The following is a 26145-nucleotide window of genomic DNA, read 5'->3' on the forward strand; positions in this document are numbered from 1 at the left end:
GTGCATTTTATATTTTATGTTTTTTTCCAGTATGTCAAACTCAAAATAAATACAAATTGAGCAATAAAATTGGCTACATTTAAGTTTGTTCCCTGCTGAGGACGTGTAAACTTTTTTACATAAAATCCACAAAACGTCATTTGACAGGGGGGGTTCAAACTTTTGCACACAACCCTAGCTACTGAATAATAAGCATTAGGCAGTAGACCTTCATGAGGTTTAACTCAAAGTTTGAAACCCTGATGAAAGAAAAAGGTCCTGCTTTCAGTTCCCTCAGAAGCACAGCTCTGACTGTACAGACCAGCTGTCAGTGACATCAAGCCCGTTTCTGCAGCTCTAAACTCGCTGCAGCGGTTAAAAAGCCTCCTACTTCAGCTCATGAGGAGGTTTCATAGCTGTACTAAGCAAATGAGTCATCCAAAGAGAAAATGTCATTCTCAGATAGCAGTGAATATAAACCACAAATTTCCTTGATGAAATCCTCGAATGTGGTTTTAAAGGCAGGACAGTGCAGTCACTAACCACCACTCACACAATAAGACAACCGCACACGGTTCAAGCAAATTCAAAACCTTACAATGCTAATGAAGTCACATCTGCCAAATGCCCTGAACTTAGTTGATTCAAATGTGTATTTAAATATATAACATTAATGCAGTTACTGCTGAAATTCAGCCAAAACTATAGTCATGTGGAAATGATGTACGAATCAAACACATTTATCACTTTTTTCAGTGCACAAAAAGCTTTATGTGGAGAGAGGTAAAATACAGAGAGGGGAAAAACCCCAGCAAATGCCACACCCAGTGGGCAGCATCTCTGATGCCCACCAAAACAATAAGACAAGCTTCTTACAGGATTATCAAGCTTATGTAGTCTGGCAGACTGCAAACGGTGCCCACTGTGGGCAGTCTGGCACAGAACTATCTCCAGGGGCACATCACAGACCAGCGACAGGTTTTCCTCAGACAGACTGGCAGACAGACAGACAGACATGCAGACACCAAAACACTGATACTGGACATCTCATGCGTGGAGTAAGATTTTATAGGCTGATGAGTCTAAATTTATGATTAGGATTATTAGGATCGCCAGCAGCAGAAAATACAACCAACTTCTAAGACTCAACTTGGGAGGTGTGGAAAAATATCCCTGCAGATTTCTTTAAAAAACTCAAACAAGTCTCCTTGCACTGTTTGTTACTGCTTTCTGTTGTTTGGCTTCTGTTAAAAACTCCAAATATTCGAGTACTCTATTACTAATTTACTAATTGCAAGATAGAAGCTGATTTATGCCTGTGTGCCTACTACAATGGGTCTGACATAGTTTGTTCTGTGAAAAAGAGACTGCTTCTGCGCATGCTTTTGATATTGCTCATGCTTTTTTCCCCTCTTTTTATACTCTCTAGGTATTTTACAGCCTTGGGAGTTAACCAACAACTGCAAACACACTGAAGTTTTGCAATAATTAGGTCAAAACAGTGGAAAAAAAAACACAGTTTCTTCTTCCCTGAAAAGTTACTGCCTGGTTATGAAGATTTTCTTACAACAGTAGGAACATTTAATTATTTAGTTGTTTGTTCTATTTACACACAGCAAATATGAAGTATTGGCAAATGAAAGAGTCGTAAATCACCTTAAATGTAGTTAATATATAGCTAATATTTCTTAACAGTATGAATATGATATAAATAAAGATTATTAAACATTACCTCAAAAAATAATGCACTCTCTCCAGGCTTATGGTAATTTATGACTATTATTATTATTGTGATGTTTATGCTTGTTATGTGTTCTGTGGCTCTTAACTAAACACTGTTAATCACATAAAAGATTATTAAACATTTTAACATAAACAGTTTTATTAGTGAAATTAGTCTTATTCCATTGGCAGATAATTGTGCTTGTTGTTATTACTTGTTAAGATAATTTCTTAATTTCACAAGTCTAGAAATAGTTTAAATAATCTTGGAAAAAAACTCATTATGATATATTTGACTATGTTTAAGATGATTTAACAAGGTTTTCTGTAGTGTCTATTGCTCTTCTTCACTTAGGAATAGAAACCTGCACTATGAGTGGCAGATACTACATTAACCAGGTCAGGTTTCTCAGTGTAGGTGTATACTGGGTAACACTCAGTGCCTCAGTCTTGTGTGTCGAGTGCCGTTTTTGAGTAAAAGCAGGTGATATCTCTCTCTCTCTCTCTCACACACACACACAAACACACTCCACAGTTAATCCTGCGAGTCGAAGAGTCGAGGCCAAGAGGAACGACGGCACACAAAAGAAAGTGCTGCGGTCAGCAGGATGCCGTGCCACAGCGCTCCAGAGGGAGTGGACACGCATCACTCAGCACAGTTAACACGCTCTCCTCTCATTCTCCTCCTCTCCTCCCTCTTCTCCTTTTCTCCTGCAGGTCTGCACGCACGGAAACTCCAGACAGGCCCAGCTTCCTCCTTCAGACTCAATACTGCTGGGGGTCAGTCATATGAGGCAGAGGGAGACAGAGAGGGAAGTGCAGCAGCACTGTCTGCTGGACCATGTGCTGAGGCTGAAATAACTAATGCAACAGGACTCATGAGCTACAGCAGGTTTTTATTTTCAGCTCCAAACCTGGGGGGGCTGCAGTCCAGCACATCATGGTGCATTCAGACACTCAAATTCATATTTGCATTTGTTTGCTGTTTGGCTGGTATCGGTGTGTGATGTTAAGCAAAATGGTGGCATCTAAGTGAAGCTATGGACAGAATTATTTCAAACAAAAATTCTGTAAGCTGTCCGTCAACCGGTATTGTTTTAAATGACATACGCCTAAAACACAAAGATGAATCATTAAATCAACCAAACAATCAGGTACATATTACCTCTTATAGCGTCTGCATGCAACAAACCTTCCATGTTTTTGTTCTTTACTCTCAATACTCACGCAAGTTATTTTTCAAGATTCTTCTATAATTAAATCATTAAGATCTAAACAAAATAATTCAGATTGGTCTGATACAAAATGTTCCATTTTAGAAAAACTTACCAAGTCATAACTGTTCACAGTGCTGGTAAAAGGGACCATATTTTTTATAATCCACCCATGGCAAGTAGACACATGCAAGGTGAGGCAAAACAGTCCCCAAATAAAACATATTTCTTCAGATATACCATTATTTTACCATCATCAACATTACATATAAAAACTCAGAAGACACCAGTGAGTTCACTGGTCATTTTAAATAGCAAATAGAAAATAACGTTTGTGTTGTAGACCTCCCTGGCTCCCATCACCACCACTGTAGGGAAATTTGAGCTGGTAAGTTTGTTTACATCTCAGTAATCTAATTATTTATAATCAGGTGAATTTACCTTCAAGGGTCAGATTTAGTCAGTGTATCAGAGCAGGGAAAAATCACCAAACTAGAACTGGAGCTGTAAACTCCTGAACTCATGGGGAGGCCGAGGGACAAAAGATGAGAGCTTCAGAGAGCTGTTTACAACCGGGCACAACATGAAGTGCAATCTGTCAGCCTTGCATATTTTGATGATTTTAAACACTGCTTTAACACACCTGATCCAACTAATCAGTTAAATAGCAGGACAGGAGCGCTCTAGGAGCAGGACTGTGAACCGCTGCTTTAGTGGGACAGTACACTCTCAGAATTAAAGGTACACATGACTAGACAACTTCCTTCTGACTCGGAGACCTTAACGGACTCCATTACCCACAGTACCGTGCGGGATCACATGACTTCGGACGGGCTATCGTGCTCCTATCAGCGCTCACGTTCCCCGGAGTACTAACTGTTTGCACCTGTGTTTGTTGTCATATGATCGAGGCAGCATAGCTTATAAGCCCAGGCTTTAGTGCAGTTCAGTGCGAGGTATTGCTTCTTTACGAACTCACTGAGCGTTATTTCTATTGTTTGCTGTGTATTTGACCATTGCTTTGTTTACTTGACTCTGCCTTTTTTGCATTTTGCTTGTCGTTTTTGATCAGTGTTTTGGACCTTTCTGCCTGTTTTTTTGACTTACCCTTTTGTCTAGCCCCTTGGTGTTTGTTTGCACAGTGATATGATCATCGTTGTGTTTTGCCTTTGTCTTTTGGATTTGATCCATGTCTGTTTTTTGACCAAGCCTTTGCCTAACTCTATTAAAACAACTTTAGCCTTTTTACTCTGCAAGCGTCTGGTTTCTCTTGCTGTGCCACAAAAAGTATAAATATGTACTTTTCAGCTGGAAAAAAATTACTAAAGGTACACAATCAGACCTTAAAACCACTGCTGTACCTTTGAGGTACATTTACATTGTTTGTACCTTGATCAAAAAATGTATCTGCACAGGTCCTTTATTTTAAACAGTGTAGGTGAACATCTGCTCAGCTGGACAAGGAAAATACTGATAAAGAGATGCAAATCCACAGAAACACGAGACTCTGTCTTTCCATGACATCACAACAGTGCGAAAGATGAGGGTGGTGTGTTTTAGAAACACAGAGAGTAAAAGCAGGTGTATTTTACAAGAAAACCACACACACACACACAAGCAATATTATTCAAAGGTCTCACATCACTTGCCATTTTAACAATTCTTGTTATTTAATATACAATAGGTCACTTGTACAGCTTGCATTAAAATATCACAAAGCATTCACCAGAAGAGAATCCTGCATGTTGTGCTGTTTGCTGTGAAGGAAAATGAAAGATTAACCATTAATTACATGCAGAAATAACCGAAATCATGAGTGCAATCCTTCCTATCTTTATCATTTTTTTAACTGTGACCTCCTGTTTTCTGTCCTCCTGCGAACATATGTGTGCTCTGTATGTTTACGCCTGGTTGAAGTTATAGCAAATCTTGTATTTGGATAAATAAAATACAACCCCACAACTCCACTACTGTTTGTTTGTTATTTGATTCCATGATTAGTACAATAATAGAACCAAAAACGGGAACTGTCCCATTTTCCCGTTTTTCAATATTAGTTTTTAAAATGAAAAGCGAATGACCAAAGGTACACGGACCGTGTTCTACTAATTTTCTGAAACTTGTAAAGTTCTACAAGACTAAAATACTAACATAACATGGTTAAAATTTTTTTGACTGACAACCATCCATCACTAGTCTGCAATTAATTGTTAACCAGCATAAATGTCATGACCAAGGCTAGTTTTGGCTCAGCGTACCTCAGCAGTCCTCGAAAGCCGTCGTTGTCCATCACGTCCTTCTGTATAATTCTGCACTTTCATGTGTGATTTCCTTCCACCCTGCACATCACACTTTCTGTCTGAGACCATGCTAGGAACTGTTGTCTGTCTTCAACAAAGTTCATCACTGTAGATGTGCTTTCTTTCGAAAAGTGCTCCCGAACGCAATTATATTAGCTGTGTGCTTCATTTTTCATTAAGCCTGTCTAGCAGAACCAGTTGCTGATTGCACTCTCAAACATACAATTCAAAACGTTCCTCAACTTAAATGAAAAACCAAACTAATCAATCAGGAACTGTAGTTTACTGGAAATAAAATTAAATTACATTATTTATTTTTTTTTGCTGGACCACCCAGCGAGCCAGTCTACGAGCCACGTTAACATGCAGCCTGATAATCCATTAATAACTAATAGCTCAATTGGAATAGAATACGTCCATGTATACACCACAGTCGGAATAGACCAGCCCAGGAGAGGCCATTCGGAATACAATTTCTATCCGATTGAACGAGGTGGGTAATCCTGTAAATAATCCATTAAACTGAAGAATAATACGGCGGTGGGGTGGGCCTCCAGCTTTTGTGTCTCAGAACACGTCTTCTTCTCGCCCTTCTTTAATAAGTGCATGTGAAGTACATTTTCTTTTTGCAATGATTTTAAAGTAATTAAAAACACCAGCACTGCTCACCGCTGCTCGTCTCACTCTGACAGGACTCACGTGATGCTTGTTGTCATGGTAACGTCTACACTAAGTGATACTCATTGCGCATGCGCATAATTTTGGATCAGATTACTTGCATCGTGCTTGTAAATAGAGATTTTCCACCAGATTGCTGAGTAGAGTGAGCATATAAACACCTCAGTCTTCATCTATAATCGAAATGTATTCAATCTGATTGGCAAAAATCTTTGCATGTAAACACAGCCACTGACTGACTGACGCACATGTGCAAGCAGCAGAGTGCAATTACGCGTGTGACACATGAGATAAGCATTAAATGTGGCCCTCAAATGCTACCAATATACAGCTAAAAATATAATGGAAGACAGCAGAACCGCATTCATTGAAACATATCATGGATCTTATGAAAACCTAATGGGTGCAATTACACAGCTGTGAATACTCTCATTTGAGCTCGAGCTCAATTACTGAATGATATTGTTCTTGCTATTAAGCTATGATTATTATATACAGAGCTCTGATGCTGAAGCAAGCTAACGTTACACTGGCGAATAAATACAATAGTGTGACAATGAAAAAAAATACACTCAAATTTTAAGCAAAGAGACGCTCACGTCTCCTTTGAAGGCCAGAAAAACCAATAAAGTCCAGCCTTTTTCTTTACAGCATTCGCCAGCATTGCAGGGGGATGAAGATATTTTGAAAACAATCTATATACATATATATGCACAGTATATGCACCTATGAAGCGTTTTCTGCTCCCAGCACAGGAGAGAGACGATCATTAAAACGGGGAACTAACAAGAACATTCCAGAATAACAAGTAAACGTAGGACGAAGCAGAAGCCTACCCCATGCAGAGAGAAAATAGGCAGAGAAAAGAAACTAGACTTTCCTGCACAAAGAGTGGGAGAGAGAGAGAGAGAGAGAGAGAGAGAATTGTTTAGGACTGAAACGAGATTTTATTGGTTAAATATATAGCTTATGGCCGCTTTTGGTTATTGGTTAGTATAAAATTGATTTTGTTTGCAGGCAGACGCAGACAAAACACTCGCACAGAAATAACCAAACGACATTCAGAAAAAGGAGGCTCAATGACAGGGCTTAAAAAAACACTTAGTAAAAACGGATCCCTAGAGAAATACACACACACACACACACACACACACACACACACTCTATGTGTTATACGAAGTGAGTCATTTTTCGTGACAGTCGGACCCTCGCTGTTCTCGGAGACAGCAGACCTGACACATAGCAGCAGGCGGCACAGGAAAGCGCAGACGATTGGCCCTTTTTTCCCTCCCCTCAATGACCCTGCGTTACCATGACGACCGTACACATGACCTATCGAGGCATCTGGCTCCGGCACGGCAATCCATCTCGTTTGTGCCGTTAACAAATCTTATTGTGTGCTTTAATGCGATTACAGCATCCATCCCTCCTGAACCAAACACGCTACAGGCGTTTTCCAGAGGAGCTTTAAAGAAATATTTCAGTCCCAAAAATATAGATGTTGCTAACTAGGAATGTCTGTGGACAGCCACTAATTATGATTACGCAAATTGCACTCATTTTTTCAGCCATGTTAGCAGTTTGGTTGAACTGTTTCTTTAAATAAGTAAAAGGAAGACGACTCATGGATAAAAATGCTCTAGTATTCTAAAATTGTACACACAGAGAAAAAAAGGTATGAAACTGTCACTGGGGCAGTACCATGAAGGGTACATCTCAGTACCTTTAGTCAGGAAATGTAACTATCATAATCCATTGAAATGATATTTTCTAAGTTGTATTAACTCCACACACCCCGTCTCGTCTCCAGCCTTATTATTTTAATGTTCTGTTTTAAAACATTAGGTTAGGAAAAAGGTACAAATGCATACTTTCACCTGGGGGAAAAAAAAACTATTTAAGGTACATAATTGGACCTTAAAACCACTGTTGTACCTTTGAGGATACATTTACATTGCTTTGCACCTTGATAAACAAAAAAATGTACCTGCACAGAACCTGTATTTCTATGTGTACTGTGCATAGATTAGCCTTCATGCACATAATTTCCAGTTAGAACAGCCATTAAGTGCTCTTTTTTTTCTGGATTTTTACCCAATTATCTCCCCAATTTTGTCGTTTCCAATTCGACAAAATTGGGGAGATAATAATAATCAGCACTTTGAGAGAGAGGAGAAAATCAAGCTGCTTCAGATCTGAAAAATCCACAGGTGCTTCTGTCCATCCTTCTGCTGTGAGAAGACAACTCAGTGCTATGAGTCTGAAAGGATGTGTAGCTGAAAAGCTCTTACTGAGAAAAGGAGACAGATACATCAAAGAAAGAAGCTGCTGGTGTTTTCAGAACAATGAACTGGCCACCTCAGAGTCCAGACCTCAACATCCCTGAGTGTGTTTGGGATTTCTTGGATTGTGAGAAGCAGAAAATGCAACCAACTTCTAAGGCTGAACTTCTGAGGTATGAAAACTATTCCTGCAGATTTCTTTGTAAAACTGAAAGTAAAAAAAATGGAAATGGAAAAATGGAAGCTGTAATGAAGAGTGGACACACAAAAAACTGAAACATCTATATATTTAGTTGTTGAGGCTTCGGTGTAATTATCCGTTTGTCTGCTTTTTTTGTTTCTAAAAAATAAATAACTTGTGCTTAAATGCCGTTTTGACTGGAAATTAAATAAATTAAAAGGTGGTGTCTGACTTCTGCACAGTAGTGTACATTTCTACTAGCTGATCAATTACAAGCATTCCGCCTTGAACAAACACAGAGGCATCTGAACTCGGACTGCACAAACAACAACACAAACTTTTATGGTCACTCTGGGTATAAAATGTGGCCTGGCAAATATCAAGGATAGCTTTTAGTAATAAGCACTGGCAGCACTACAGCAAAAGGAAGCTGTAAGGCTGCCGGATTGCTCAAGCACAAAAATGACCAAAGCCACTTCGGCTGTGATGGGGAAAACAAAGACTGACACTAAGGCTAAATCCACATGACAGGCATTATTGCTCAATTCTGACTGGCGTGATCTGATCTTTCTGGCTTGACGTCTCCGGCTTGCACATCTAAGTGACTCATATCTATCATTAGTGTGAACACACCTCTGCCCTGAAAAGACACACATACACGTATTATATTAAGTTACAACTGCTGCTGAGCCACTGCCCACACCAGATGATGACCAGAGTAAAATGCACATGCCTAGTGAAGCATTATAGGAAAGTCCAATCTGACCGTTTTCTTTACAATCACATGGTCACATATCAGATATTTATTTGATCAGACTTGAAAAGATTTAGATGTCTGTGTGGTCAAATGTCACATTTAGTTAATTTATGTCACATTCAGATTTGGGCAACTTGCACCCTGTGATGTAAATATGACCTACTGTAGCTGGATTAATTTTACCTGTGAGTTCTGTGAAATTAAGCTATTCCCAGCAAAATATGGAATTTTTGTATGAATCTGTAGTGTGTGCAGTTTTTACAGTCTGACAGTGATAATTATGGAGTGTTTTTTTATCCAGTATGAATCTGAAGGTGTGTGTGGTTTTTACAGTCTGATAGTAATAATTATGGAGTGTTTTTATCCAGTATGAATCTGAAGGTGTGTGTGGTTTTTACAGTCTGACAGTAATAATTATGGAGTGTTTTTATCCAGTATGAATCTGAAGGTGTGTGTGGTTTTTACAGTCTGATAGTAACAGCTGTGGAGTGATCGTAATCAAGCATGAATCTACAGTGTGTTTAGTTTTATAGAGTCTGACAGTGATAATTAAGGAGTAAAAGTAATTCAGTATGAATCTGCAGTTTGTGTAGTTTTTACAGTCTAACAGTAATAACTGTTAAGTGATTTTAATCCAGTATGAATCTGCAGTGTGTGCAGTTTTTACAGTCTGACAGTAACAATTATGGAGTGATTTTAATCCAGTATAAATCTGCAGTGTGTGTAGTTTTTAAAGTCACCTCACACTACTGGACTAACAAAACCTGTTAACAGACACTGCAGTTTGTTGTGACTGTTATTGAGTGCGGCCTGCAGCGTAACACTGACATGAACATCTGCCATTTCTGTGAGAATTTGGAGAAACTGTATCCCTTATGAACTGACCAGTCAACGCCAACACATTACATTACAGAACTAACCCAGCTCCAACAGCGCTCCAAAACCCTCAGAGAATCAAACTTTTTTTTTCCTCTAAGCTTCATCTTTAGAGTATCACTGAGTGATGCCTGGCAGTATCTGCAGTCTTGCTGGTGTAAAGCCGTTGCTAGGACACTTGGGAATTCACGGCATGCTGCCTACGTTGCATCAGTTTATTACTAGGCATCAACGATCTTTATACCACTCTTTCTTCAAATACCGGCCTTTCCTGAGAGAATTCCCTCTTCATATCTCCTGCTTTCAGTCCTTGCCACACACACACTCGCCCCGAAGTCAAACATGTTCTATCAGCCTTTAACTTTCTAATACAGCTGGGGTTTGTTTCCCCCTACTCAGGGCGCGGATGAGGGAGGGTTCGCTGTCATCTTCGCTCGAGGGAGCCAAGAGTGTGTCGGGTTTGACAAGGCAGAAAACACCTCTTCTATGGATCTTGAGAAGTGGTCTCTGTAGAGTGAGATGAAATATGAATGTGTGTGTGCTCAACAAGGTGGATCAAGACCTTACAACAATGTGGATCTGTATATGACATACACTCAGATGCAGTGGAAGATGAGACAACCGCTCTTTTGATGGAATATAATGGGTCGACAGGCAGCAAATTTACACCCAAAATCACTGCTGCTGAACATCAGTGGTTCTCAAACCGATCATCAGGGATCCACAATCAACAATATTGCACTATTTCTATGTGTTGGGATTTGGGATTGGGCAAAAATGTGGACCATCTGGGCATCCCTGAAGACCAGTTTGAGAACCACTGCTGTATGCAGTAGAGCCTGACTGATATATCAGCTGGTAGTTATTGACAATCCATGGTTTCATTGCTATTGGTGAAATTACTGTTGACAGACCAACAATTACTAACTGATCTCAATCTCCTGATGATAGAGTGCAAACCTGTTGTGTCACAGTGAGCCTCACCCTTGATAACAGAACAGGATGAAAATAACAAGTTATTACAGGTTATATAAAGGAAACTGATGAAAACAAGAAAAATAAGAGGTAATTAGTAGCTACCAATAGAATTTTGGGTCACCTCGTCCCCAGTGTATTTACATTACTTAATACTGAGTTTCTGTTGTTCTGAGTTCAGTGAGACAATTCAGATCTGACAGTCATATCAGTCAGTGAAGCACTAAACAAAATCTACTGGAACATAAAATCTAAAATAAAAATACAACATTTTATCGACATTATTGGAATTTGTTGCCCTTAAAACAGTATCATAGTGGCCACAAAATGTTCATATTGTTTAGGCCTTAGTATGCAAGACCACTTTCAGTAGCCATCAAGGGTGTAAAATGTATGGATGCTTTATGACCTGAATATGGTGATTAACTGTATCGATTTTGGAATGTTTGCATCAATCACAATTGATGATAACAATATTGGTACTGATATTTGATAATAATATAATAATACTGATTGAATAATTTCAAAATATGACCTTGATTTAATTAGTTTGATTAGTTTGCTTGTATTGAAATATGACATTGACTGAAAAAAACTGTTAAGAACTGTTAAAGTTTGATGTATTGATTTATTGACTATATTTAACTACTGTGCAAAGTTCTTCCAGTCACATTTGTGTATTTTATTCCATGTATCGTGTATTGTATTTGCATATTGTCTTCCATGTATGGACTGATTCATGGCAGTCAGGGGAGCCTGGCACATTTTTTTAACTATTTTAGCTCCTGTCCTAAAGTCTTTCACTCCTGTCATCCACCACGATGTTCCATGCTCAGCACCTGTGTTTCTTTTAAATTATTTTTCCTCACTTAATCTCCCAGTTTAGCAGCAACAAGTGTTGCTTTGCATCTCTGCTTGATATTAGTTCATTAGAACTTTCAGTTGCTCGTATACATGCTGCTCAGTTGAGAAGTACTGAGGCTTGGAAGAGAACCCTCCAATCTGGTGTCTGTACTGTACACTTACTAAACTTTTTTTTAGTTGTGAAATCCACCGCCACATCCTGGGAAGGGTGGGGTGATATGGGGATGAGATGTTCTGTGAACATATCAGCAAATGTCATATAGACAAAAGACAATGAAACAACTGTTCACAAAAAAAAGGCTGTGCTGATATTTGAGATTTCACAATATTTAATATTTCAGATTTCATGATTTTCCTAAACATTTGGTATCAAATGTTGTGATATACAGCCCTAATAGCCACTGACCAAGAACAGTCAAAGACTAAAAGACAGTATGATACAGTACTAGACAAAAGTGCAGACAAAACTATATATATATTTTTAATTTTAATGAAGACAACAAAACTACAAAATAACACATAAAATTATGCAGTGACCGAAAACTGTTAAATAAACCAAAACTCTTCTATTTTAGAACCAGCTACTTTCCATTTTCCTTAATGTAGCTTTACATACTCTTTTCATTCTCTCAAGCAGCTTCATCAGGAGCCACCTGAGATGCTCTTGAAACAGGCTGAAGATCCACACACGCTGAGATCTTGCTGGCTGCTGAGACGTTTCCAAAACTAAGCCTTATAATTTGAAATTTTTGGAAACAAACTCCTACTGGCCTCCAAAACAAATTTCAAGCATTTAGGGATAAGCATTTAAATGAAAAATGTCTTTAAGATTATTAAATGTTTGACTGAGGCTGCTAATGTTGAATGTGTTATACTGCTGGTAAAACTGGCCTGTAAATAGATTCTTGATTGGGGCTTTTAGTGAGTTTTTAGAAAAGCCACCTCAGCTTTAGAGACACGTCAGAGGTCTATTAGCTTCAATAGAGGATCCTATAAAAGTTAACCAAAAGATGCAGTCATGCACTTCCTTTCAGCAACCAGACCCTAAACCGCACCACATAAAAATGTCCCCACATGCCTCGTATCTAACTGAAGCACGTTCAGTGTGTCTAGACAGGCTGGCTGGGTAAAAGGACAGACGCCTGCTATCAAAATTATTATCGCAACTGCTTCCACCTGCCAGAGCGAGCCATCAACCTCATATTTTCATCTCCTTCAGGAAAAAACTGACCTTATGTTTTCGGTGCGAGGGCCTTGTTTTAGCTTTGTCTGCCCTGTATCTCAAGGTCGGCTCTGCTTAGGCCCTTCTCAACCTTTCTGCTTTGTAAATATAGGAAACTATTTTAGCAATATTGCTAAATGGCAGCTATGTCAAGCCATTAAGTTGCTATATGGAGGACAAGGCCATTTCTCTGCCTAACCAAAATAGTGATATACTAGCTAAGGGTGAGAGTCAAGTCTGAGGTTAAAACTCAGAAATAATAAAAAAGAGTTCTGTGGCGATGCTAATAGACGCTACAGTTTGGTGCTTTCCAAATGTTTTCTATTTCAGCAGCACTAAAAACTGTCCTGCAAGTAACAGTAATTCCTGACTATGGTTTTTAGAACTAACTTTGCTTCAGAAACAGGCTTTGAGGCTGACATGTAACGGTCTATTAGCTCCAATATGGCTGTTGCTCCAATTCCAGTTTATTAGCAAATCAAATAAACAACAAGTATCTCCATTTTTTGCAATTAAAATTTTTCATTATATCATTTGAGCTCAGCAGCTGCCCTTTGTATGTAAATTTCCTGATAAACAGACCAATAGAAATGCTTCACGCAATGCCTCGCTCTCGCTGGGTGGGTACGATCCTTCCTCTCCCCCAGTCACTCAGTGTGATGCTAGCCAGTATAGGTGTCTGTTAGCTGAAGGAACAAGCCATCCAATGACGTTGCATTTGCAGCAGTTCAAAAAAATGCGGCGGCTAGTTTCACATGACAATGCAATGATGTGGAAATCCTTTAAACCCCATATTTAATTGTACAAAAACAAAAAATCAAACTGAGACCATTTTGCATTTGATGCCAGCAACATGTTTCAAAAAAGTTGGGACAGGGGCAGGTTTACCACTGTGTTTCATCACCTCTTCTTTTAACAACACTCTGTAAGCATTTGGGAACTGAGGAGACCGACTGCTGTAGTTTTGAAAGTGAAATGTTTTCCCATTCTTGCTTGTTACAGGATTTCAGCTGCTCAACGGTTCGGGGTCTCCTTTGCCGTATTGTTCATTTCAAATGCATCAAGGTTTTCAATAGGTGACAGGTCTGGATTGCAGGCAAGCCAGTTTAGCACTCAGACTCTTTTACTGCGGAGTCATGCTGTTGTAACACATGCAGAATGTGGTTTTACATTGTCTTGCTGAAATAAGCAAGGCCTTCCCTGAAAAAGACGTTGTCTGGATGGCAGCATACGTCGTTCCAAAACCTGTATATATATTGTTCAGCATTAATGGTGTTTTCACAGATGTGCACTGATGCACTCCCATATTATGGATGCCGGCTTTTGACCTTGAAATTCCCAAGTTTGTTGCTATTTTTATGTTGAGAAATGCAATTCTTGAATTGTTGCACTATTTACACGCACAGTCTTTCACAGAGTGGTGAACTTCTCCCCATCTTAACTTCTGAAAGACTCAGCTTCTCTGGATGCTCTTTTTATACTTTATATATCTTTTTATAATTAGTTGTGGGATCTTCCACCAGGTGTTTTTTTAACATTACACAACTTTACTTTGCCTTTGGTTGCCCCCGTCCCAACTTTTTTAAAACATGTTGCTGGCATCAAATTGAAAATAGGCATATATTTTTCAAAAAACAATAAAATTTCTCAGTTTCAACATCTGATATGCAGTCATTGTATTATGTTTCAATTAAATATAGGGTTTAAAAGATCTGAACATCACTCTATTCTGTTTTTATTGACATTTTGTACAGCGTCCCAACTTTTTTTTTTTAACAGGGTTGTACTAAAACACTGGTGAACACATGGTCACATGGTTAAACATTATGCATGCTACATTTGCAAACGTAATTGATCAATACTGCGAAGGCCAATAGCGTGATAAGAATTTCTAAACACTACTGTGCAGCTTATAACGTTTTAATGCTGCTAATGCATTTTAGTTCCACCCTAAGCTGTTCATGAGTAAATCAGACAATTGTGCTTAATCACAATTAACTAAACCAAATAAACTACTGTGACTATTCATGATTGATTATTTTAATAATTTGACAGCCCTAATAAAAATCCTCATTAAACAAATGTGCATATTTGTAAAGTCAGTATACAAAATAACTCCATCTGCTGAAATATTTTGTACAATACAAAAAAAGTAGATTTTTTACATTTTAAACTCTAAATATAGAAACCGTCTGAGTGCTACAAACGGTCATCCACAGAGCTGGAGGCTATGGAAAATAATAGAGACTGTGTTTCTCCTTCAAAAACAGATTACAGCCTGTTGTTTACTGCTGTTACGAGACAGTGAGGCAAATGGGGGGGAGGGGGGGCAGGAGTAGGGGGGAGTAAAAGACAGAAAAGAAGGAGAAAGAGACCTTAGGGCAGGGAGAAAAAGAGTGTAAGAGAAAGAAAGAAAGTGTAAGACAGAGAGAGAGAGAGAAAGAGAGAGTGTGTGTGAGCAAGAGAGAGTGAAAGAGAAAAAAGAAAGACAGAAAGAAAGAACAAGTGAGAAACAGAACGACAAAAAAAAGAGTGGAAGGAAGGAGAGAGAGAGACAGAGAGAGAGAAAGAAAAAAAGAAAGAATGAAAGAGAGAAACAGAGCGATAGAAAGAGAGACTGGGGTAGAGCGAGAGAGAGAGACAGATAAAGAGAGTGAGAACTCATTTCTGACACTTGAGCGCAGGCGTCAGGGTCAGCTCATCTTGCCCTCCGTCTCCGCTTCCCCCGGAGGTCCATTCAGCTCTTCAAATAACCAAACCCACCCAGTCAGGGCAGCTCATCCACATGCAACAACACACTGATTACTGCCAGCCCCCCACCACACCCCTCCCCCCTGCCCAAACACACACACACAGACACAGACACACACACACACACACACACACACACACACACACACACACTCATTCACTCACATTTCAACTGAACCAAACAGGACGAGGAGGGTTTGGAAAATAACGCTCACAGTTCTCTTCATAATTAAACAAACAAGGGCCTCATAATAAACTAAGGAGCAACATCCAGCACAGTGCTCAGTGTTCAGAGCAGCAGTCATCACTGCACAGCCAGTTCAGCGTCTTACAGCTCCGTCAGTTAATTAGGGGTTCAGTAATTGACCTCCCCAAGCTCCGCCCACAAACACATTTTTTCAAAGTCACTGTTGCGAGTTTAGACAAGCTTCACAGAACGTAAAGCTTCACCTTTATTCTCAATGTTATACAGCTTTCGCAGTCATTTCACAATCATCTACAGCTCTGTTTATCATTCTGGACACACCTAACATTTCTAACCTTGTTTTTTTTTTTACAGATTCATATTAAAGTTTTCGCCTGAGGTCCAATTTTGTTTGGTTTTATGTACAAAAAGTATTTTCCATTCCACCATTCCATCGTCCTCTCTTTATCCCCTTAGAATAAAACAGGGTGTTTTTGTTACTGTGCATTTGAGACTGATATATGTAAATGAGCTCTGTTCTGATTGGCTGCCCTGTATGATGCCTTGTATAATAAGCAGTCCAGACCAAAACACTCCTTATAATTTCAGCGTGAATGGCCGGGGCTAAACTGCTGTAGGCTGAATAGGTGGGCATATGTGAATATATGTTCATGTGTTTTTTTGTGATATCACAGAAACCAGTGAATTCAAACTGGGCTGTCTTGGCAGCTTAGTTTCCATATACAGACTCCACGGACTGAGGAGTGAACAGTGTGTTTTGAAACTTTAACAATATTTACATCCTATATAAAGTGAGGAAAACTCAATTAACTATGAAATACAGGGCCCGTTAATTATTAGTAACCTGTGAAGTTTCATAGGACTAACATCATAACAGAATCGTTTTATACATTTATCTACAGTAAAACAGGTTTTATGTTGCTGAACATATCGATTCCAAACTTTTTATACTGATGAAAACATTAATTCCAAATGTACACTGTGACCAGTAGTGTGTTTCAGCTGCTCTTAAATTCCAGACATAATTTGATTTCTTTGCTTTTCATAATAGCCAATAATTCTCACATAGAGTTCTCCCTTAATATGTGACGATCCACAGTGTAAATGTAGGGCGTGACAGGCGTGACCGTACCTGTGGATGGAGTAGAATTGCTCATGGTAGTACGGCCACACGTGAACGCAGAAGCGGGAGGCTCTTCAGACGCCCACTGGAACACAGAAAACAAAGAGAGTGACCGTTATCATCTCAACAGGACAAACCTGATCTCAGCTCAGTCAAATAAACAAAAACACCTCATAATATTGCTAATTTCTGCTGCTGCCACAGTAATACAGTATATTAGCGCTAAGCTAGCACTTGTACAGCATTTTTTTTGGCTGTTTGAGCTTTATCACGGAAAATTAATGCCAAAAAAGCATTTAATTTGGTTCATCTGAAGCTTGTAACAGACATTAACTTATATTTCACCTTGTATGTATTAGTTTTACAGTAACTCATTCAGTAAACACCGCCGCCATAGAGCGGCTGCTGTTTTCCACTCCTAACAACTGACAAACCTGGTTAGACTACAGCTTCTATTCACAGCCAGTGACGTATCTAGAACTTTCAAACACTTCAATTTCTGGTTTCTCCTGTGCAGGTTAAAGAAACATTTCACTAAAAAATGCAAATGCTGACAATGGATGACAGCTATGAGGACCTAGCCACCTACTCAGCACCGATGTCCACAAGGCCCACGCTCATGAGAAAAAGGGACATAAACAGTGAATCGAACAGTGAATTTTATATGTTCAGTATGTTCTACGTGCAGAAATACAGTTTTAGTATTAAACAGGTGTAGGTTTACAATTCGCTACATCAACACCACATAGCGTGCTGTATAGAAAGTTTCTCTAGACCAGGAGTTCTCAAGCCTTTTAACTCGTGGCCCAGACAAACAACCACTAAATTCCTTGGCTGATTTCAGGCTCGGACCATAATGTCAGGCCTAGAATCAAAAATTGCATTATATTTTAGATATTATTCTGATATTTTCTTAAAAGAGATATAAACAATGAATCATCGTTGTAGCCAATTATAATCATCCAACATAATAAACACCAAAAGAATCCTAAAAAATCCTGTTTGCAGCCATGCTCTTTAAAAAATGGTTCTTCAAAGGTTCTTTAGTAAAGACAATTGTTCTATGTAGAACCACGAACACTTAAAGAAACCTTTGCATGATTAAAGGGCTCTTTGCATCGTGAAAGCGTTCTTCAGATTGATGGAGAAAGTGTTTTATAGGGTTCTATATAGAACCTTTTTGACGAGGTATCTATATAGCACCAAAAAGGGTTCTTCTACTGTTACAAGCTTGACATCATAACCATAGGATAACCCCTTTTTGTGCTACATAGAAGCCTTTTCATTATTAGAAAAGGGTTCAACATAGCACCATAAAGCGTTCTTCTATTGTTACAAGCCTGACATCATAACCATAGCAGAACCTTTTTTGCTTTTCAAAAGGTTCTATATAGAACCATCTACAGCATATTCTCCATCAATCTGAAGAACGCTTTCACAATGCAAATAACCATTTAATCACACAAAGCGTTCTTTGAGTTTTCATGGTTCTATGTATAACTATTTTCTTTACTAAAGAACCCTTGAAGAACCATCTTTTTTAAGTGTGTATTTATCCATGAAAGGTGAATTCCACACAATCAAGAAGAGAAATGTCTGACTGACTTGCACTGAAAATATAACATTTTTGAATATCTTCTAAAGCTATTTTTGCGAGACCACCATGACCATTTTCACATAATGCTAACTACCCATCAGTGCTAGTCATTCCTAAACAGCAATATAATGGCCAACATGGCTTCCATCCCAAGCATAAGCTCATGACTGCCATGTTCTTACAGCTACCTGAAATGCTTACTGTAGCTTTAATATTTGTTGGTGTAAACTGTGGTCATCTACAATCTGTTTGTACTGTCTAATCAGTTCACATGAAGAGGCAATGTAAAAGTAATTTAGCATGAAATGCAATCCTTCCTTTAGCGTTTGAAATAATGAATAATTCTACGCTTAAAATCAGCTTAACAGAAAAGTCCATGGACCATCAGAGAGAAGGCGGGCAAAACCGATAAAACGTGATATATCTCATTAAAGAACTGTTTCAAGCATTTTAGCAGAGCATTAATTCCTCGAAGAGAGCGGCTTACGGGCATGCACATGCAGCCATTAGCAGCAAATCATTCAGAAGGTGTGCGCTACAAGATGGCTGGCACATGATGGCCGCACTAAGCAAAACCCAGAGGAGAAGGTTACACATCCATGTTTCTAGAGGGAATATTTTATTAACAGACTTCCTTCCACGGTTTCTAATTTTAGAAAGGGCTTTTTTCCCCCCACAGAGAAAGTTGAAAGAGGGACATTAATGGTAAAGAGAAATGGATGACCTCACCGGTAAACATTTGTTGTATTCAGATAATGAGTACAAGCTGAGAGGCTCTTCAATGCATTTGATGTGGAGCAGACAGCAAACATTAAAGGAATACTTGCACGTTTTTAAATCTAATATCTATCTGCCACATCTGTTGCATACCATTTATTATCATAGACAAAATTTTCAGTACTTACAAACGAGAAAAAAAAAAAACACTCGAAATGCACTTACAACAGAAGCCAATGGGCAGATGCTTCGGCCACTGGGAAGATTTTTCACATTATTTGTAAAACAGACAGACATTTTTCTGCATTTACAGAGCAGTAAGACCATTCCCTCAAAACACGACTACAATAGAAGCCAATGGGCAGATGTTACAGCACCTGCCCACTGACTTCTACCATAAAAAGAGTTTTATTTATCAGTTTTTAGTACTACACACATAGAAATGTGATGAAATTACCGTCTGCGGTAGTCAACCATTAGCTAAAGCCAGAAAAAAGCCAGACTCTTCCTTTAACATCAAGGCCTATGAAGCCATCTAATTCTACAGACAAAAGCCAATAATCGAATATTCAATGCATTTAAGATGTAGAACGAATTACAGTAGCAGCATTTGCACATCTAAAAGCCATCGTCTCTTTGAGCTATTGTTAAGAAACCTGAAGGCATAAACAATGCAGCCTATTTAAATATTTAAAGCCAAGCTATACTGAACAAAGCTTTTCAGTCCAATGAAAGACATTTCAGTAGGGAAAAAACTACATGTAAATTATTCTCTGTGATAACGACACGAGCAGCGAGCTCGACCAAAACAAAGAGGATCGATATCAGAAAAGGGGAAAAAACAAGCAAACAAATCAACAACGCCACAAACTAATAATGTGAAGTGTAAACAGAGCGGATAGGCTGCAGCGGTGCAGAATCAGGTCTCCGTTTGGATTTCTGAAGGTTCAGCACGAGGCACAGAGAGCGCTTCTGAATCACGAAACCAGACAGCTGGTGCTCCTTATTAATGTCAGGCCTGAAACAGCAGCGTTATTACTATGCATGGTGGCGCTTGACAACAGGCACATGCGATAGGTGAGGCGGCCAGGGCAGGGGATAGGGGGCAGGGGCCAAGCCTTCTGTCTCATAACTATGGACTTGGCTTCATGTATGAAAGGAGATCATTCCACACTTTTTCTTGTACATTATACTTCATTAAAATCTTTTACTCAAAAAACAAGTGAGAACAATTCAGTTTTTCATGATATGGGCCACTGAAAGAAACAGTCTGGCAAAAAAATCAAATTTCAGTGTTCTCTTTAATCCAAATGTAGTCAATTAGGTATGATTGCTTCCTTAGTTTTGCGCCGGAACTATGAGGTTTGTCTAACAAGTAATGGAAGCTTATGTACACTAATTAGTATGTGCAATGCACACTCTCCTCAAAAACATGTCAAGTCTTTTCAAATAGACTTGCTTATATGATTTTCTGACTTGTTCTAAGTGAAAGTAAGTTAAAACATCTTGTACATGAACAAAGCTAATCACAGCATTTCACTAATTCGGACCATGCCTGCGACATCTAGTTGGAAAGTAAGAAGAGACTTTACGGCTGAGAGAGGAAGGAGAACTAAGAACTTGTGGTGCAGTTCTGGGCGGCTTCTATTTAACACTAGAAGGCCGCTTGATGAACAGAGGCGGGAGGGATGAACAGGGTGGAGACAGGGTGCGAAAACACAGAAAAGCAGAGATGGAAATGTTTAGGACGTTTGACTGGAAGGAGGAGGAGTTTCAGGCATGATTCTCCTCTCAAACTTTTGTTATTCTAACAACTCTATTTTTTAATTATCATTTATTTGCTGCACTTAACATATTGGGAAAAAAACATAAAATATGACACGCACCCAAACATAATGTATTTTACATCTAAAATGAATTGAATGTTTGATTATATTGGTCTGTATTGGTCCGTCTGTAAAATAGATGGCTTATAGGCATTGAGCTTAGGTTAAATTCAACATGAATAGCAGTTGTGCACTAAAATTAGCAGAAGTTTGTTCCCTGTAAAGGACGCATTAACCTACACTCTAAAAACTGATTGTTTTTTGTAACCAAATGTTGAGTTTCGCCCGCTGGGTCACTGAGTTGGGTTATTTCCAAAGTGCTGGGTAGTTTTTGGGTGATTTGGCTACTGGGTTAGGGTCTTTTGCTGAATTACTTACACTGTGCTGGGTAGTTTTGGGTAGTTTTAGCCATTGGGGTAGTGTCTGGATAACTAACATCCCAGCTAACTGGCAATTTTCCCCACTCAGTACAAAAAGATGCAGATTACAATAGAAACTAGAAAGGCACATACCATGGAAAATCTATTTTGTCTTGTTTTTTTTTTTAAATGAAGGAGTTTCTAGCTTATAACGCAATATGTAAAACTTGGGGGGGGCGGGGTATAACATACAAGAAATGTGAGATATTAGCCCTTTAAACAGAGTTTAAAGTCAGGCAAAAGCAGAGTCAGGGCTGACAAATCTTAATGTAAGTAAAAAAGTACAAAGTTTTAAGTATAGCAGGCAAAGACATGTTCTAGATAAGTAAAATCTGTAGTAGTAACCTAATTTAATCTATAATAGTAACCTAATTAATCCTGTTTTTCATGTCTGGCATTTGTGACAGGATTAGCATTAGCTTGCTAATGTAAGCTAACAGTTTTTAGAATGTATTTTCCCTCAGAAAACCAACAAAACATGTAAACTTATGAATCCTTTGTGTAAGACTGTACTGTTCTATAAAAATGTGGACAAAATTCAGGCTCCATTGTGTTGCTTTTAGTGTTTTTAGCTATGCTGCATAGTTTTGTCCATTTTATAGGCAACAGAAATGACATAAGCAAGTCTGTCTGAGATTACTGAACACCTTGAAGTGGTCTAAAGCAAGTGAACGATGATTTAGTTTGAATAATGCCATCTGGTGAGGTATAAGCTTCCATTACTTGTTAGTTACATTAGCACACAGCTAAAGAAGCAAACTTTCGACACCCAGCGTCTTACCTGATCACACATCACACTTACACTTTAATGTGATGCTGAACCCGCACCACCCCCCCACCCATTCTGCTCCTTCGTCACCAAGCAAGAGCAGAGGGCTTATCTCCTGCTTTTTTTAGAAGATATTCAAATCAGCCCGGGTGGCATATGAATATGCAAAAAGAAAGAAAAAAAAATGCCCGGCGCAGATCGGATCTCTTTACCCTTTCCAGCTAAGCCCTTTTCTGATGCCATTGACATTTCCTGTGGCGAGTGAAAAACACATAGAGCACAGGGATCCTGCGCTGACCCGCACCGCTCTGAGGGTAATGAAAACGCACACACGCACGCGCTGTCCGCATGGTAACCAGCGTATCTCTAAACATCCTCCCAGAGGGACAGAGAGGGTCGCACGTTTGAGGCTACAGCAAATGCCCCCTCTTACAGTGGCATTAACGCTAACGACGGTGGCGAGGCCGGCCATGCCCTTCTCTCTCCCCTCAATCATCATCATCATTATCATTAAGTGGCTTTAATTAGTGAGAGAGAGAGAGAGAGAAAGAGAAAGAGAAAGAGAGAGAGAGAGAGGCCAAATTGCAATTACACGTGCAGTTCTTTCATCAGCCTGGATTTCTGTAAGGAAACTGGATCGTTACTTATTAGAGGAGCAGCCAGGTCCCGCAGATTTTTCAAGATATCAGTATAATTTAACTACTGTAATGTAAACAGAGTCATTCAGAGTGGTTTGATGTGAAATGCTTCACTGTAGAGAAACTTATTGAGGGGGTCACAATGTCTACAACACAAATATAGTCATTTTATTTACTATCCAAAATTGCCAGTGAATGAACCTGCACAAGTTTATTTGTTCTCTGTGGGAACTACTTAGCCTAGCAATTCCCTGTATATACACCTTCACCATGAACGTATTAAAAAAAAAAAAACACTTTAGGCCAAAACTTTATCTCAAAACTATAGTACAATAATATCTCGGGCATCAGACAATGGGTTTGTAACCATTTCACATATTTAATAACTTTTTGTGAGGTGGCTTCTAGAGGTATGAAATGCTTCAGACGTCTGGTTCCTATCACCACCACTGTGGACAAATCTGACTGGGTAAGTTTCTCTAGAACAATGCACCTAACATTAAACCACTTTAAATGACCTCGTTTGTATCTTGAAGATTCATTCATGAAGAAATTTTCACAATTCTTTGGAAATCCCCTTTTAGGTCTTTTTACTAGCCGACTATGTCATAAAACTGGATTTCTCAGTTAAAGAATTACTCCAGCAATCTAATCTCTTCCATTGGCTCTTTAGTGTTTAGTGCATTTCAAGTGAACAGTGATGCACAAATAATCAACCGACCAATCAGCAGATAGAGATTAGGTTTAGTATTAGGATTAGTATTCCTTAAAGCACATAACTTAAGCCCAAAGTCAAGTTATTCCCCAAGCAAAGCAAAGCAAAGCATGCATGCATCATACACAAGCAGAGCCAGTTTTCCAAGAAAATACACTGGAGGACGAGTTATCACTGATTGATTACTAGCAGCTAATGCTAACTGGCTGCACTGTCACTGAGAGAGAATGATGGAGGCGAGGGTGTCACTCAGTCGCCAAGCAACGCAACAGGGTGACAGATAATCCAATAGCAGAGTGATAGTGTACGCTTCCCATCACTCCCATAAAGGCGAGGCATTCAGCCGTGCTGTATGACCTGTAGTTGGAGAAGATGAGGTGGTGGCCTTTACACAGCAATCAGGAACATCCTTCACCTCAGACTGGCTGGACACTAAGGGTGCAAAAATGCATCGATGCATCATAATGTGTCAATGGAATTGATTATACTCTATAATAAAATATATTTGTAATATTATGAAAATATCTGGCTATTTTCAAAGACAAAAATCACAAAACGCTGATGTACTGTGTTTTTTAGCTATGCACCACTACTGTGTGAACACCTGCCCTTCCAATCACATCTGTGTAGTTTTAAAAAAATATCCTGAATCAGACCAAAATAATCAAATAAATCAAATCATGGTAAAATTTTAGATTATAATGCACTGAATAACTGAAGAATCACAACAGAACAGAATCACTTTCCACTACAATTGGACACTGCTGTACCATCACAAAAAAGTAACGAGGAGATAACTAAACCCAAAAAATCGGAATAAAGTTAAAGTATTATGACCTGTGTTATTTTTAAAGGGGATTTCGACCAATTTTTCAACATTTCAGAATAATTTAATCATTGAGATGTAAACAGAGACATTCAGAGTGGTTTAATGTGAAATTATGCATGTGTGCATTATGGAGAAACTTACCAACCAGTGGTGATAGGAACCAATGATGTCTACAACACAAAGTCATTTTATTTTATTTTATTTACTACCCAACGAGTCATCTGAGTTTTAATGTGTCATGTTGATGATGGTAAAATGGTGCTAAACCTGAAAAAATACATTTTCTGTGAAGACTATTTTGCCTGAACACCCCCCCACGCATACATCTCCACCATGAACAGATGTTTAAAAATGACCTTTTAGACCAAAATCTCATCTCTAAACTATCATAAAACAAAGTCTCAGACATCAGACAAAGTGTACGTAACCTGTTATAACTTTTTGCCAGTTTTAGGGACATTAAACGCTACAGCTGTCTGGCTTCTATCACCACCGCTGTCAACATTTCTGACTCAGAAAGTTTTTCTTCAACTGAGCTTTTCTGATTAAATCACTCTGAATGACACCTTAATGACTGAATCAAGCAGAATTTTTGAAAAATCGGTGGAATTCCCCTTTAAGGATCCTTCCAAGATGAGATAGTAGTCTCTTCTGAGGTGCTAAGAGATTGTGTTGAAAATATAATAAAAATACAGAGCGAGAGAGGGAAAGAGAGGGGGGAGGTAGAAGTAGTTCACAGAACAATTGAGTCTTATGTCAATTATGTTATTATGTTATGTTGAGTCAAATTATGCCTAAAGAAATAAAACAGACAAGCTGCTCCCACCTGTTGTTCTCTCTCTTTTTGTGCATAATTCTGCCCTCGTCTCTGATAAGTCTATGTTAGGAGGCCTTTATGAGAAAATTACATTACACAATAGAGCGCAGAAGAAAAATGAACAAGGCTTTAAATTCAGTTAATAACAATAATATCATTTCATACTTTGGCTGGAGGATGTTCTTTAATTAACACCAGCCGAGAAAATGAAATCAGGTTGTCAGAGATGCCAAAGCTAATAACATCAATCTGCAATTTTCACTGTTCATTAATCTCAAGGCCATATTGCCTGAGGTGCTTAAACAGCTTTTTAAGGTGTGATGGAGCTTAGCAGTAACGGCAAAGCGCACACAGTATGATGCAACACAGCCACAGGAAACAAACTACACCAGGACATTATTCTATTTTTGCATACTCTATTTTTTCCCTCTTATGTTTTGTCTAATTATAAACATTAGTGTGATTTAACCAACCAAAAACAGTCCATTTTGACATGGATTTTTTCCAACCTCTTTTTTAAACAGGCTCTTTTTGTTACTGTCCCCATTAGCCTTAAATAAATGTTCATATTGGTTGACTTCTTCACAAAAAGATGCATTCTTTGACTTGGGAAGGCCTACAGCCTTGAGTATGCTTGACATCTCTTTATGAAATGAACTTTAAGTTTATCAATAAGGCTTATCTTACAC

At 38.7% G+C, this 26145-nt stretch overlaps 1 protein-coding gene across 7 annotated transcripts in view; it reads right to left on the reverse strand.

The window, feature by feature from the left end:
- The window catches only part of ptbp3 (polypyrimidine tract binding protein 3), a 97724-nt gene that overhangs the window by 39261 nt on the left and 32318 nt on the right, over window positions 1-26145 (reverse strand). For 4 of the 7 annotated variants that reach the window (XM_036595072.1, XM_036595074.1, XM_036595075.1 and 1 more), the window contains exons 2-3: window positions 24168-24242; window positions 17139-17214 (exon numbers count right to left, since the gene is read on the reverse strand). In XM_036595072.1, the coding sequence (XP_036450965.1) occupies window positions 17139-17163 (25 nt within the window). In that variant the 5' untranslated portion in view covers window positions 17164-17214; window positions 24168-24242. The remainder of the gene's footprint in view (window positions 1-17138; window positions 17215-24167; window positions 24243-26145) is intronic. The other 3 variants (XM_036595070.1, XM_036595069.1, XM_036595071.1) reach the window with 1 other exon arrangement.

Source organism: Colossoma macropomum, unplaced genomic scaffold (assembly GCF_904425465.1).
Source record: "Colossoma macropomum unplaced genomic scaffold, Colossoma_macropomum, whole genome shotgun sequence".
In the NCBI taxonomy this organism is placed as follows: Eukaryota; Metazoa; Chordata; class Actinopteri; order Characiformes; family Serrasalmidae; genus Colossoma; species Colossoma macropomum.